The following is a 15,785-nucleotide window of genomic DNA, read 5'->3' as shown; positions in this document are numbered from 1 at the left end:
TTTTCTTTTCATTCCTGAATTTTCAACTCTCTTTCCACATCATCATGCTTCCTATCCTCTTGGCCATATCCTTTCTGAGCTGTTCTAATTCTGATATGGATAGTTCCTTCAAGCTTTGATTGTTTTTACGATTCCTTTAGTCCATTTTGAATCTTATGTTGCATTTTTCCTCGTTTTTGTGGCTATGTTTTGTAGTATGTTTTCATTCTCTGTTGGAACTTTATTGGGTTCATTTTTATCTTTATCCCTGTCGAATATCTCTGTGTGGGGTTTTATTGTAATCTGCTTTTATTTTCTATCTATAAATAAACTCATTTTCTTGGGCTAGTAGAAGAAAGTTCCTCTGTTGGGCTCTTTTCTCTTTGTTACTCTGATGTATAACAAACTATAGCCTCTCTGTCTCTCAGAGCTAAGTCAGATTTACAACAGCTTCCTGCCTCTGACTCCCGTGTTGTCTAGAGTTCCAAGGGCCTATCCTTGCAAAGCAGCCTTGTCCCCTTTAACTGTGTTTGTTGTTCAGGACTTTCTGAGATCGACCTCAGTCACTTCCTTCTCTTCTGTTAGAAGCTTTTGTCTCCCCAGCATCCGCAGTGTTTCATTTTGGATTAGATCATCAGCAGGTTTTATCTTTTTTCTTTTTCTTTCTTTTTTTTTTTTTTTTCCCATGAGGGCAGGTGTGGGCAACAGAAAGGAAAAGAATGAGTCTCCATCCTTCCAAAAAGAGAGTATTTTGGAGAGTTTCTGAGATAGGTGTGGGCTTCAGCATGGTCATTCCCATGGCCCCTTTCTGGTTTCTCATCATCTTTTTGTGCTTGTCCTCAGCTTGGAACCTGTGAGAATGTCTTGGAATTTTACTGGTAATTTGCAGAGTTGATTGCTTTATTTCTGTCCTGTAAAAGATTGTCTTTTTCTGGGAATGAATATTTGTTGATTTTTAATTTGCAGCTTCTAGAACTGTCAGTACTGTCTTTTTTCTTTATTACCAGCTCCACACCTCTGCCGATCCCACTTAAGACCTGCCGCTGTCTGCTGCTCAGGTTACACTCACCCATATCCTGCAGTTACTTCCCCAGTTTTATGTAAGGTGATAGCCGTATTGTGTTTTTTCTTCGCCATTCTAAATCTTCTGTCTGGTTTTTGTGATTAAATAAAACCATGCTGCTGCTGTGTGTTTAGCATTGGAAATCTCAGTATATCTTAAAGCAAGAATATTGTAGAAAATTTAGCTTTTTATTTCTGGCATCACACCTTGTGAGTTTTCATTATTTCCAATAGAATGGCAGTATTTGAATGTTAGGATGTGGAACAAAACTGTTTGCTGCAAACTTGTAGGCAATACTGGCAAAAAAACATAGGCAAAGAGCCCGGATATGTGTAATTAGTTCTGAATGACTTGGGTCTAAAACAAGACTGGAAAAAACTGATTTGTCCTTCCCGTTTTAGGGATTGGGCTAGTAAGTTAAGCTCCTTCTGAAATTAACTTTTTATGTTAGTGTCTCTTCCCAAGGAGCCCAAGGAATAGGACATCTGGGGTGCCTGGGTGACTCAGTGGGTTAAAACCTCTGCCTTTGGCTCAGGTCATGATCCCAGGGTCCTGGGATTGAGCCCCACATCGGGTTCTCTGCTAGGCAGGGAGTCTGCTTCCCTTCCTCTTTCTGCCTGCCTCTCTGCCTCCTTGTGATCTCTGTCTGTCAAATAAATAAAATCTTAAAAAAAAAAAAAGAATAGGACATCTTATCCAGAAATTGATCGATGAGTAGGGATCATGGACAACAGAAGCTCTACAGAAAAAGTTACTCATATCTCCACAATAAGGGAAAGATCTGAGGTGAGAAGTGGTTTAGACAAATATTACAGGGTTGTTGATTAGACGGAAACAGATTTTGGAAATCTAAGCTGGTCAAAGTCAATCCTTGAAACTCAATATTAATAGGACGAAAGATAACTCAAGCAGATCAAAAAATGTAAAGAGATAATTGTGAGGAAATAAAACATGGAGAAAGTATTTAGCTACAGAGGCAGGATGAAAGCACAGGAGCCTTTATCTTCAGATCACCCAAACCAAGATAGGCTGCTCCCAAAATCTAAGACTGAACAATGCCATTAAGGTGGATAAAGATATTTCTGTTGTGAATGTAAGGGACTACTCACTTTTAAGCAGTGCACTCTCTGTACCTCTCAGAATCTGGGACCAGGCCAGGCCAGCCAAGACCAGCCGCTAAGAGCACATTGTCAGGACCCCTGGGGAAATATTGGCTCATATTCTTAACTACTGCCTGTCTGCGAATGAATAAAACCAAATTCTGAGCTCCAGAATGTATTCTGGCATGTCTGGATCACTTAGAATTGACCTCCACTTTTTCCCACTTTTATTCCAAGACCCCAAGAATTGTCCTCGTTTTTTGTGGTGCTCATTCCTGTGCCCAACCCAAGCCTGTGGATGGTCACCAGGTTTTTAAGGCTGTCAGCTGCTGCGGAGGCCACTCAGCACTAAGCCAGCTGTGTACTTGGTTCAAGAATGAGGTAGGAGAGAGCTCTGCCTTTGTCCGTGACTAGAAAGATGATAGTGGATTTTTTCTAGTTATGCCAATTCCTGAGGCCTGCATTGGAAATCTTGCTATGATAACTGAGTGAGCTTCAAGTTCTATTAATTTTATGTCATTCTTGGAATTAGAAAGGTACCAATCGTCCTTGGAGATTAAGATGAATTAATAATTAAGCTAACATACGCTTAAAGTTTCTTTTACTCCTGTCATGTGAACCCCCAAAGGCATATGTTTATGTGTGTAAAACATGTATCAGTATGAATACATATATTTTAAGGAGGAACAAAATAGAAAAGACAGAACGTTTTGCTTGGTATATTTATGTGAGAAGAAAAAAAAATCCGTTAGCTCTGAAACACCTCTGATTCCATTAAAGTTGGGCCAAATTGTCACTGTTATGGCACTAAGATGTGCAATTTTTTTTTCCTTTGAAGATTGTACTTATTTGTCAGAGAGAGAGAGTGAGTGAGAGAGACAGAGAGAGCACAAGCAGGGGGAGTGGCAGGTGGAAAGAGAAACAGGCTCCCCACTGTGCAGGGACTGGGACTCCATCCTAGCACCCTAGGATCACAACCTGAGCCAAAGGCAGACACTTAACCGAATAAGCCACCCAGGTGTTCCACTAAGATGTCCAGTTTTACTCAGCTGGGAATATGGAACTAAAATACATTTTATCATAAGACACTTCAAGTTTGCCTTCAACTGTCTCAACCGTTGAGAACTCAGAAAACACACAGTAAAATCTGAAAATATAATGCAGTTCTTTATGTGTTCTTACATTTTTTTCAACCTCCTTGTTGAGCTCCAGAGAAATGAATTAGCATAGTGTACTAGCATTGCCACTGCCTGGGAAAATAAATGACAGATCAAGTCAACTCTAATACACTTAGAGAATGACAAATGAGCTCTGAATGACTGCTTAATTTAATGATCTGGTTTCAACAGATAGCAGCTGAATGGCAGGGCCAGTCCCCGCACAGTTGCCAAGGGAGTGGCAGGACAACCCTTCCCTGCAGCTTTCCCGCTTGCAAGACTGGGTTGCAGGGGGAGGCGGGAAAACCATCCACAGCTCTCCCATGGGGACACAAGAAAGCCTCCCTCATTGTGTCAGAAGTGCTGGCTTTGACCTCTGCATGTACGGGGCAGCATTTACACAAGAATCGGTTTGAAAGAGACACCATCACATCCTCAGATGGTCCTTCAGATAACACCCCGCCTAAGGCCAAACTTTCTTTCACATAAGCTGATAGGGAGAAATCTGAAAAGCCTGTAGGTGAGAATGTTAGAAGAAAGAGGAAGAAAGCAATTTAAAAGAAGTCAAGTGCCCCTGCAACAGAGGAGGGGAACCGGAGTTCTCGAGGGCGCCGGTCTCTGCCGACGTTCCGCAATTCCCGGTGACATTAATGTCGAGGAAGGAATTTAAATAGCAGCCGAAGCAGTTCGGCGCTGAGATGAATTTTTAAAATAAAGATTTAAAAAAAGTTTTGCACCACTGCAAGAAGACAGACGGATGCGCCCAGATTGGCACATTGAGGACAGAAAGCAGACACATCTCAAAGGCGTATCTGGCGCCGGTTGGGAAAGGCACGTTTGTCTGTTTTACATCTTTTATTCCCTCTTACACATGATATTTGGGATTCTGCAGAACTCTGCTTTTTGGACTCTAAAGGAGTACTATAAATGTCTTTAGCAAATTCATGAATTCTAAGGAGGGGAAGGGGTAAGAAGGAGAAAATAATAGGAAATTCTGCTTCTTTCATTTAGTATCTTGACACAAAAAAGGCACTCCATATGTGCCTGGTTTAAGAATAGTTTTTCACTTTAAACTTGCTCTTACCCTATCCAGCACAGCCGTGTGGAAAAGCACACGGCTTCTATCTGAATGGCACAAAAGGATGCTCGACTTAGGACACGGCTCAAAACCCTGTTTCTTTCCCCCGGGGCCGCACGCCACCCACCACTCCGCCTGGTCTGGCCACTCGCTGAGGGAGTCACTCCCGCAGGATGGAGTGACTTCTACCCTGGAGAGCACTGCTCTGTCAGATGTGACTTTAATCTCCTCTTGCCTTTAAGTAAGAAGCTGGCAGGGAGAGTTTGGAAATTGCCAGAACAGAGGATTCTCACTTTTGGATTTTTCCCTTTTTCTCCTGAAGGTATCAGAAGAGAACATTGAGTATCTTGCTTGACTATCATGGGGACTGTAGACCTGAGAGTACATCAAGATGGGTTCCCTGAGAGTCGACCTCAAACTCTTCCTGGCCGAGCTTTCAAAGTGGTGCATGATGAACGGCCAACAAGGGAAGGCACGGAGGCTCTTCCTCCGTGTGGTGGAGCAGAGTGAGGATTCTGTGTGCCCCATGGAGGTTCTGGGCAGAGCAGTGAGTGGCAAAGGGGACAACAGGGAGCCCAAATCCTCCATTCATTCATCATTCATTCGATCAGTGAATATTTATTATACGCATACTCTATGCCAAACACTTTTTTTAACTGCTGAAGAGTGGTAGTAACTCCACAATTCAACAAAATCTCTGTGTCATGAATCTTTCTTCCTAGTGTGAGAAATAGATGAGAAACATGATAAATGAATGCATTATAAAACTTGTAATAGAGTGATGGATGCTGAGGAGAAAAATGAAGCAGGGAAGGAGGATTGGGAATGTATAAATCTAAGTGGACGCGTGTGTGTGTGGATTGTTGCCCCCAGTGGGATGAATAGTGAAGGCTTTATTGAGAAGATAATTTTTTTTGAGGAAGGATCGGAAGAAAACAGATCCTTTGAGGAAGGATCAGAAGAAAGGAGCCATAGGATTCCTGGGGCGGGAGGACTTTAAGTAGGAGGAGCAAGTGCAAAAGCCCTGGGGTGGGATTTTGCCTGGCCTATTTGAGGAAAGGTGATGAGGCCAGTGTCCCTAGAGAAGAGGAGCCCAGGGGGCGAGTAGTAAGATAAAAGGTGAGAGGGATGCAACAAGGGTCAGATCATTCAGGGCATGCAGAAGGACTTTGAATTTTACCCCAACAGAGATGGTAGCCATCTCTACCATGGAGGAGTGGCCAGATCTTCCATTTTTAGTGGACTCTGTTGAGAACAAGCAAAAGGGAGGGAGGGCAGATGCAGAGAGACGAGTTAGCAGATAAATGCAATAATCCAGCCAAACTTGTCAAGGAAATGAGTAGCAGTTTATAGGCTATTTATGGCCAGTACCGTATCCTTTACAAGGTGGGTTCTAACAACCAGCGCCAAAAATTGCCTAAGCACTTCATTGTTTACCCAGAGTCAGGCTGGCGCACGACAGCAGGTGGAAACCGTTCCAAGTACAAGTGCATAAAACAGCCAGTTATCCTGCTTTGGGCACGGATCTCCCATAAAGGATTCTTGTGTTTACATTGCTGGAGGTTTGTGGTTCCTTTCTAGAACCGCTTTCAAAGAGCCACAGAGTCTGCTTTTCCCTTTTCCCTTTCTTACAAAAATAGCAATTGACCTTTTTACATTTATTTAGGAGATTTGCCCATTCTAACAATTAATTTAAAGTTTATAGGAAATTTAAACAACCCTCTCATATACTGGTTTGGGTCCTGGAACAGAAAAGGGACATGAGTGAAAAAAACAGGTGAAATCTGGCTAAAATCTGTAGTTTAGTTAATAGCAGCGTACTGATGTTAATTACTTAGTTTAAGTGAGCTGCGGTCAATGTGGCAAACCTTCAGAGGTTAACAACGGAAGAACTGAGGTAAACTTTGGGTACCATCTTTTGCAACTCTTCTGCAAATTTAAAATTATTCCAAAATATAAAAAAAAATTTTTTTAAAGCCCTCTCAAAGGGAAAAGGAAAACATCAGAGTGATCACTTCAAAAGAGCTGTTTTCCAAGATAAAATGATCCATAGAAATATTCTTCACATTTAGTCATTTTTATCCACTGTTAAGAAGTAGGTTGCTATTGCCTCATGGATAGTTGGAAATAGTTCTCTTTTTCATGATTTCCTTTAGATCAAGCTGCATTTCAACACTTCTCTTGCCTCCTGGATTAAATGTACAGGTACTATTTCTACTCTCAAGGATCTACTCGGCTTAGAAAATAGGTCTTTTTCACAGCTATTTACCAGTCCAAACCCTGTCACTTGTGGTTTTCCTTTCTTTTTGTCTTCTTCCAGTCTTCTAGTTTTCATTCTTGCGGTGGACCACACCTTCATTGAACAAATGCAACCGAACGCCACTGGCCTTTGAACTGTAGCTCCGTTTTCTTCTTCTTCTTCTTCTTCTTTTTTTTTTTTTTTTTTAAAAGATTTCATTTATTTATTTGATAGACAGAGAGGACAAGTAGGCAAAGAGGCAGGCAGAGAGAGAGAGAGAGAGGGGAAAGCAGGCTCCCTGCCGAGCAGAGAGCCTGACGCGGGGCTCGATTCTAGGACCCTGGGACCATGACCCGAGCTGAAAAGGCAGAGGCTTTAACCCACGGAGCCCCCCAGACGACCCCCCCCCCCACCATTTTCTTCTTTCCTGAAACCTAGATATGACCTTTTTTTGCTTGCTGTGCTGAAGCTTTGGGGAAAGAAATTTGCCATTGTGTTAAAAAAAAAAAAATAGCAACAAAACAAAAACCCTGATCTTCTCAATGTCTGATTGTGTAGATCAGAAATGATGAAAGCAAATGTTCCCATGGGCCTGGAAAGCTACATAAAGGTGTAAGATAGTCAAAGGTACTGAATAACAACCTGCTGGCATAGATGACCTGGCCTTCAGATGGTTATTTTGACTTTTCTTGGGCCGTTGTGTCTTTTTCTCAGAAAATCGGTGGAATCTTTGAGTCTGTTTCCAAGCCAGGTGCTTTACAAATACAAGTTGTGGTTTAGTCAGGTTCGAAGGGAAAATGTGACCTGTTGCAGTTGGAAATAGTAACCACATAGGAACCAAAATATATGTTTTCACATAAGATGGAGAAAAGCTTGAGATTTTTCACTAGCTGCGGATCAGGCAGTGATGTTGTGAGGTCTTTAAGAATATTTCTGAGTCCCTAAGTCAGGACTACATTTAAATGACAACAGGTGGTAGACAGAATCTGAACCAAAAACACCTCCCAAAGGCACTCTCCTGCTTATTGAACAACAAATTCCTGTGTCATACCACACATTAGACTAGGAAAGCTCTTCGTGGCGTCTACTTCACATTTCCACCACTAGAAATGAAGTCTGCGGTAGATACCTCAAACTAAGGGGCGCAGACTAATATGACTAATATTCCAGGGAAACTTTAATGAAATGTTCAAGACGCAAAGTATCAGATCAGATTGCTAACTGGCTTGAGCAGCCCGTATTAGGACCCCATGGGCAATGAAACGTGCAGTGATGTTCTTGACCTTGACGCTCTCCTTTATGCCTCAGGTATCCCAGGCCCAGGTAGAGGAGATCCTTTTGGACCCTTTCGGCAAAACAGGCAGTGCGCATGGAACACCTTCCAAGGGGGGCTGGGACCACTCACCCAATTACGCTGCCTCAGTCTCCTGGTCACTGCTGCTACGCCCTGGGACAACCTGTATTCACAGCTTTGCCAGGCTACAGACCAGACACCAACCAGGCTAAGGCATGTTGTCCCCCCACACCACAAAACCAAAGACAATGATGAAAAGGCTCCCCCTCAAGGCACCACTGTCACCTCCTGGCTTCTGAAAGCCTTGAGAACGAGGACAGTGCTAGCTTCCCACCCAGCCTGCAATTTTCCCCTCATGGCCTCCTGTTAAAAGCAGGCTGAATTGCTAGGATAAATCCATCTTACCCAATTTTAGTCCTTGCTTTAGCATATGCTTTTCTATGAGGAGAAAGCTATAGTAACAGGACAGAATGGAAATGCGCCCAGCACAATAGTCCTTTCTATGCAAAAAGATAAGATATTTTAAATTTGGGAACTGGGGCTATTCAGTTCTTTCCATTTTAAGTCATGAAGTGAAATCGAAAAGCAGCATTCTGAGGTGGAAAGGGTAGTGCCTATTGAAGCAACCGATATGACTCCTCCTTGTGCCACAGCTGTGGGTGTTATGAAAAAGCATTTCTTCATGAGGCTGCATAGCAGCTCTGGCTAGGAAAATAGTCAAGCCACTCTGTTACCTCATCCATGCATATGCCAATAGTTACATGGCTATGCATGGTGGTCGGGGGGCGGGGGAGTTCTATCATGGAGATCAGGTCACACTTACTGATACTCTAGGGTAACAGCTATTTGCATACTCTGCAAGCTCTTATGGCAATTTCACTAATCTCAAATACATAGAAATATTTTCTAGGTGTGTTCCATTTGGAGAATCCATAGCGGGTCTGGGAGGGACTATCAATGCTGAGGACTGAATGTTTCTCCCTGGCAATTTCTCTTCTTTTCTTTCTTTTCTTTTCTTTTTCTTTTTTTTTTTTTTTTTAAGATTTTATTCATTTGAGAGAGTCCAAAGTGGCGGGTGTGGGGGGCGCGGGAGGAGCAGAGGGAGAGGGAGAGGAAGAAGCAGGCTCGCTGCTGAGATCCCCATCCAAGGGCGGACACTTCACGGACTGAGTGAGGACTGAGACACCCAGGAGCGATCCACACCGCCCCGCCCCCCTGGCAATTTCTAAAAAATGCTGGACATTGGTTTATCAGAGGTGATTTACGCTAATCTTACTGGGCTCTAGGGCAGAGGAGCCGGTCCCTCCCACCACCTGAATCCAGGAGAGATGGACGCGCTGAGGCAAGAGCGGGTTTCATGCAGCCTCTCCTCACCTCCCCCCAGGCCGCCGGCGGGGGCTCCACTGGAGGGTAGTACTTAGGCACATCCCAGGCTACCGCAGCCATGAACCATTTGAAGTCCTTGCACTTGAGCTGTTTGCGCAGTTCCTTCTGGGCGGAGATGTCCCCGGTGGAGAGGTGCCTGTATTCTGGGCGCCGCTGGTAAATGTACTCGGCGAATTCATCCATCCAGGTCTCCGCCACCCGCTTCAGGTTCTGTGCAGCAGAAAAGAATGCCATTTATTTGACCTAGGCACGCAGAGGGTGATTTTCGTTGCCCTAGAACTGGAAAAAGTACAAGAAATTCGACAACCGCCCAACCGCAGGCAGCGCTGGTTGGTGGTTTTTTCAATAAATGGGAGTTTTCCTAACTGGGAGGGGGTGTGATATGGGTAGTCTGAGGCCTTGCACGCATTTCTGCCTCTGGCATGGGGTTCAAAGACTGGTTAGGTAATTTATCAGAGTTGTTAAATTTCAGCTTACGATTACATCAACTTTCTCATCCCTCCTGTTATTTCGTGATTATAAATTCTTTTTTTTTTTTTTTTTTCACACAAAACTAAAGGAATTGAAACTGGAGATAATGAAGTCCTTCTCAGGCATCAAATTGCTTAAACCATTTCAAGGAACAGTTAGGATCTTGGAAAGAATGAGGACAAACAAGCTGTTACTCTTTTCTCCCAATTACAGAGACAACCCAGCATTACTAAATTCAAGACCTTGTGTTCTGATGATATTTTCTATGTACAATTCCGCTAAGCAGAATTCAGTAATTTACTGCACAATGAAGCGTAATGAAGCCAAGGGAAGCACGAACTAGCCCGGCTTCTCTGCAGATGTTTCCATGGGTGAAGGAAGCGGGAGGCTGATGATAGGGAAATAAACATGCTCGTTGGGGGCGGGAGACCGCGTGGGCCCTGGGGAGGAAGCTCAGCCCTTTCATAAGTTTTGAGATGGCGCAAATAACTCGTCCACTCCAAGCCTCACATGCCTCACCTGAGAAGACACAGATAGTAATTCGCACCTACATCATGGGAGTGGTTGTAGGATTGAGTGAAGTAACATGTATAAAACAGTTGTGCTAGTACCTGGCACACAGTAGGTATTATGGAATTTATTATTATTAGCAGAAAGTAATTAGAGTAATTGGAGGTCTAGTGTTGGGCTTGGCCACAGATGAACTGAATTGTTCCCGTGGTCTTTAGCTGACATGAGATGTGCTCTGACACTCCTTTAGGCATACACACACACACACACACACACACACACACACACGTGTGTAGATACATATATACATGTGTACAGATGTATATATTAAATATAATGTAATATATACATAATATATTTGTATGTATGTATAACATATATGTAATATAATATATATACATACATATGTATATATTAACATTTTATGTATTTAATAGAGAGAGAGACTGAGAGAGAGCACAAGCAGGTAGAGAGGCAGGCAGAGGCAGAGGAAGAAGCAGACTCCCCGCTTAGCAGGGAGTCTGATGTGGGATTTGATCCTAGGACCTTGGGATCATAACCTGAGCTGAAGGCAGACGCTTAAACAACCAAGCCACCAGGTGCCCCCAAGCTCTATCATATTAAGCACTGGTGAGAGCAACTGAGTTGTCCAGAGGGTCTGAGTTCTGATGTCCCCAGCTTGTCGCCTAATTTCCTAGCCGGGGTCCCATAGGCTTTGGCTCTTGTTTTGTGTTTGAATTTCTTATTTCAAATGCCCAGTTGCTGTGACATGGACCCTTCCTTTCAGTTTCTCATCTGTACTTGGAAGATAATGTGAGCAGAATGACTGGAAATTTTAATAAGATCCAGGCATAAGTGACTAAAGGAAAAACTAGTGATATTTAGGAAAATCATTTTCTCTTAAAAATTATTATAAAATCCTAATTAAGGCCTGGACCTTTGCCCAGAGGTCTGCTGGGAGTCAGATCTCCAAATATCTTAGTCCTAGTAAGATTGTACCCTTTTCTTGTTCTGTCCCACCACCTCCACCTCCAGGGTCCCCGATGTGTCTCTCTTTCATCTAAGCTTCTCTCCATGCCACCCCCCCCCCCACCACTCCCCACCTTCCCCACTACTTGCTTCCATGCGCTCCTTGGTTACTTTTGGATGCTGGCAGTCATGAGGAAGGGCTCAGTTAATACAGCAAGGTGCAGAAAAGATACAGTGCTACAACGACTACTCTGATTTCTTGGTTGCCTCTGTGTTCCTTCCTTTCCAAGACTCCTGACATTGAGAGTGTAAGAATTTTTTTCTGAGGGTTTATTATTTGCCATTGCTGTGCTGCCTGACATCCCAATAGCATTGCCTTGCCCATCAACACTTTCCACGCCCCTGACTCCAGTTTACCTAGACAGACGATCAGAGCCAAAATGAATGTTGTTTTGTAATAGTGAAGCCCTTGCCACACATTTGTGGCAGTGCCTGATTTGTTTGGAGAAAGATAAGGAAATAGGTGATGGTGGAGACTCCTGCTTTGTGATGACGCCATGTGCTATACACACCTGTAACATTTATGTCTGAGTCTTCACCGTCATCTCGCCATCTACCTTTCATTCTGATAAACGTGGTGGATGAAATGCTTGGTATTTTTATCTGTCCTTGGACAGACAATTTTTATGATTAACAAAAAGATTCAAAGATAAAATGGAAAAAATTAGTCAATAATTTATTAAAACTTTATTTATATTCAAATTAGATGTTAGGCTGAGGTTCCTACTTTTATCCTAAAATCCAATTATTACTTAAAATGGAAATATTTAATTTCTACTGCTTTATGTTTCTCTGATAAATGAAAGTGAAAAAAGGCAAGGGAATATAAAAAAGCAGAGGCAAAGAGGTAAATTACCCAGGAGTAATGAGAAAATGACTTTATTAGGTAGAGACATGCCTTAAAAATTCTGATAGCTTTGTCACTAAGCTACCTATTTTGACATGTGTACATGAGCTCTTTTAGACTGTAAATTCCATGAAGTTAGGTATAGATCTGTTTTTAATTAAAAAACCCAGCACCTTGAATGATTCCAAGCACATGTGTGTGCTCATCTGGGCATGCTAATTATTAAATTAAAAATATATTATAAAATGAATGTGAACAAATTGATAGTGTGTGCATATATCCAATGGTAAAGGTGCTGAAATAGGAAAAAATTGTTTAAAAGTGCTGGTACCAAAGGGTATAAATTTGTTATCTTAGATTTTTTTAAAAAAGATTTTATGCATTTATTTATTTGAGTGGGGTTGGGGGGTGAGGAGCAGAGGGACAGGGACAAGCAGACTCACACTGAGTGCAGAGCCTGACGTGGGGCTTGATACCACAACCCTGAGATCACCACCTGAACCAAAACCAAGAGTCAGACACTTAACGGACTGAACCACCCAGGTTCCCCTGTTGCTTTGGATTTTCTTTTCTTTTCTTTTCTTTCTTTCTTTCTTTCTTTCTTTCTTTCTTTCTTTCTTTCTTTCTTTCTTTCTTCCTTCCTTCCTTCCTTCCTTCCTTCCTTCCTTCCTTCCTTTCTTTCTTTCTTTCTTTCTTTCTTTCTTATTTAAGACTTTATTTACCTATTTGAGAGAGAGAGAGAGTGTGTGAGAGGGAAGAAGGTCAGAGAGAGAAGCAGACTCCCCAGGGAGCTGGGAGCCCTATACAGGACTTGATCCCAGGACTCCGGGACCACGACCCGAGCCGAAGGCAGTCGCTTAACCAACTGAGCCACCCAGGTGCCCTGCTTTGGATTTTTGAAATAGAAATAGAGTTATTATAAAATTCAAAGAGGAACTCAGATGATCAGCTCAGATGCATTCAATTGGAAATGACTCGAGGTGTCATGATAAATGTTAGCCAGGATAAGCATCATCAATAAGTAAATGGGGTAGGAGACAACGCGCTGGTAAATTGTCAACAACTTTAGGGAAGCTAACCAGGATGGTTAACCAGCCTGGTAGCTTTTGTGTTATCATGTCCATTTCAAATTGAAATAAACTCGGTTGCAGGTTAGGTTTGCTGATTTCCCAAACACTCTAAAGGAAGCAGCAGGACCATGAATGTATTCCAGGGATAATGTCAAATCATCCTTTTTTGTATCTTTCCAGGAGATGGGAAAAGAAAAACAGCACGATAATTGCAAAAACTGTAATAGCTAGTTTCCCCCTAGCAATGAGCATTACATAAACATTTAAACATAAATACAACATCTTGCCCATTCTCTAATGTTCCCAATGACTCATTAGACATCCTCCATTATAGACACTCTGTTCTCTGAATTGAATTTCCTATCAGGAGGAAACTTTTTATCTAAAGAGTCTATTATTATTGTTAAGGAATAGTCCTCACTCCCAAACAGTGCAGGTGACTGGCCAGATAATATCATTCTGAAGTCATTATTCTGGAAGTAACAATACTCTGTGCTCACTTGCCACCGTAATCAGCACATGGTTTTGAGGAAAACATTGGAACTGCAGCTGAGAAATATTACAAGCAGTTGCAAAAGTTTTATTGGCCTTTTATAGATTGAAGAATAAATTCACTCATTCCAGGAAATGAAATAATTCTATACACATTTAAGTTCATTGTGATATTTCTACAGGAGCCTACATACACACATCCAAATACATGGAGGTAACGGGAAAGGAGCAAACAGCCTTCTCACAGAAGCATTCTCAGCTGTGTACACATGATCGTGCAGTTGAGACATCCAATCTCATCTCTTGTCAGAGATGGGAACAAAGAGAAAAATAAATCAATCTGAGTTGGCCCATCTCTCCCTAGGATTGGTTAAATGAACACTGCTGAAGATGCGAAAGGTCCAAAAAATAGTTATCAAGACAAAAGAAGGAATAAAGAATGGACCCGGGCAGATCTATATGTGCAATCATGGACTCCCAAAGTATCTGAAGTTGGGTCTATCAAGGTTGTCTCGTACCCACGGAACCCGGTGTTAGCTGGGATTCCTATTATTTGAGACTTAAATAAAATTGCTTCAAGACAAATTACACATTCTTTTCTTCCTCAAGATCTGTGTGGATTCCCAGGGCTTGGTGTTCACACATTCATCCTTCGCTCTGGTTTCCTGTTGGGGGACGTTTCTTTCCTACTGGGGGCTTGCCCCAGGCTTGCTTTCTCTTCTCTGTTTTGCAGAGCCCTGAGCAGGGAGCTTGTGTGCTTCTCCTCACCTCTCCAACACTCCCCAGGTAGATTACTAAGGTATGGATTGTGAAGACAGATTCGAGGGCCGTGGCAGATCTTCAGGTGACAAGGCACAGCCGATGACATGGGTGGGATATTTGACTTCCTTCATATTCTTTGGCTGCTATAGAGAATTTCTCCTTGCCAAAATTTCTTCTGTCTTTTGACCCCCTACCATCCTGCTGTCCTCAAAATTTCCCCTTAAGGCTCCTCAGTAGGACTGCACCAGAATGTCTTCATTTCTTCTCCCTTTTCATGCAGAGTGAATCCGCTTTCTCTTTGTCTGTTTCTGCTTACCCTGGCCAAACCCTGAAGCCTATCATTCCATAGCCACAATGTCCTTTCCAGGTGTTTTACTGGGCAAAGATGATTCCCCTAAAAGAAGTTTGACAGGACTGCAAGGACTGTTTTCCCATACGGTTTCACCTGCTTCAATGTCCTTCTTCTCCTTATTTGTCTGAACTCACCCATTAAGAAACTCTTCTTATTCTCCCCAAGTAGAGATGCCAGATAAAATGTGGGACATGTAGTTAAATTTGAATTTCAGTTAAATAACAAATAACTTAAAAATATGAGTGCAATTGATAATGCTTGCATTATCAATATTACATGTGTTAAGTTGAATTGAATTGAATTAAATTAAATCAAACAAGGAGGCCACTAGACTTGAGGTGCTCCTAATGTTATGGTGGTTTACCTATGCAAACCAAAATCCAAGCTTGTAAATGTCTCAAGATTATGAAATCAAAACACTAGGCACAACCAGTCACAAATAGACAACTAGGCTCTAAGCTATAGCCATTCAAATTATTTCCTTTCTTTGCTTTTGTATTTTTCTCTGTGTTCATCTTTGCCCTTAATCACTTCCAGTTTGACACGTCCCAATTCAAATAGACTTTTGCTCAAATAAACCCTTAAAATTTTTAATATGCTTTAGTGTATCTTTTAACACATGGGCCATAATTATACTAACAAAGTTATTTATCTGAAATTCAAATTTAAGTGGGTGTCCTGTATTCTTTTCATTTGCCAAATCTGGCCACCTTACTGCTGATATATATAATATGTGTGTAATATATGCTTTGTGATGGTTTTTTAAATTCATTAAGTGACTGTATATCCAGAATCTGGCATATATATGTATATATAATATATATATATTTATATATGTTTTAAGAATCTGGCATATCTTGATGCTATTGCCAATACATAGTGCATGTTTTGCTTCTGTGGAAATCATTCCAGAGAAGTTTCAGGCTCTCTGCAGAGAAGCCTGCCATAACACACAG

General features: G+C 42.0%; 1 protein-coding gene across 2 annotated transcripts in view; it reads right to left on the bottom strand.

Annotated features, from left to right (window-relative positions):
- Positions 1–15,785, bottom strand: part of GALNTL6 (polypeptide N-acetylgalactosaminyltransferase like 6) — a 1,222,158-nt gene that overhangs the window by 56,232 nt on the left and 1,150,141 nt on the right. Inside the window, exon 10 of one of the 2 annotated variants that reach the window (XM_032332218.1) lies at positions 9,285–9,506. The exons of the other annotated variant lie outside the window; for it this stretch is intronic. Coding sequence (XP_032188109.1) covers positions 9,285–9,506 — 222 coding nt within the window. The remainder of the gene's footprint in view (positions 1–9,284; positions 9,507–15,785) is intronic. 2 annotated transcript variants of the gene reach the window in all.

Source organism: Mustela erminea, chromosome 2 (assembly GCF_009829155.1).
Source record: "Mustela erminea isolate mMusErm1 chromosome 2, mMusErm1.Pri, whole genome shotgun sequence".
In the NCBI taxonomy this organism is placed as follows: Eukaryota; Metazoa; Chordata; class Mammalia; order Carnivora; family Mustelidae; genus Mustela; species Mustela erminea.
This window is presented reverse-complemented; position numbering and strand designations above follow the sequence as displayed.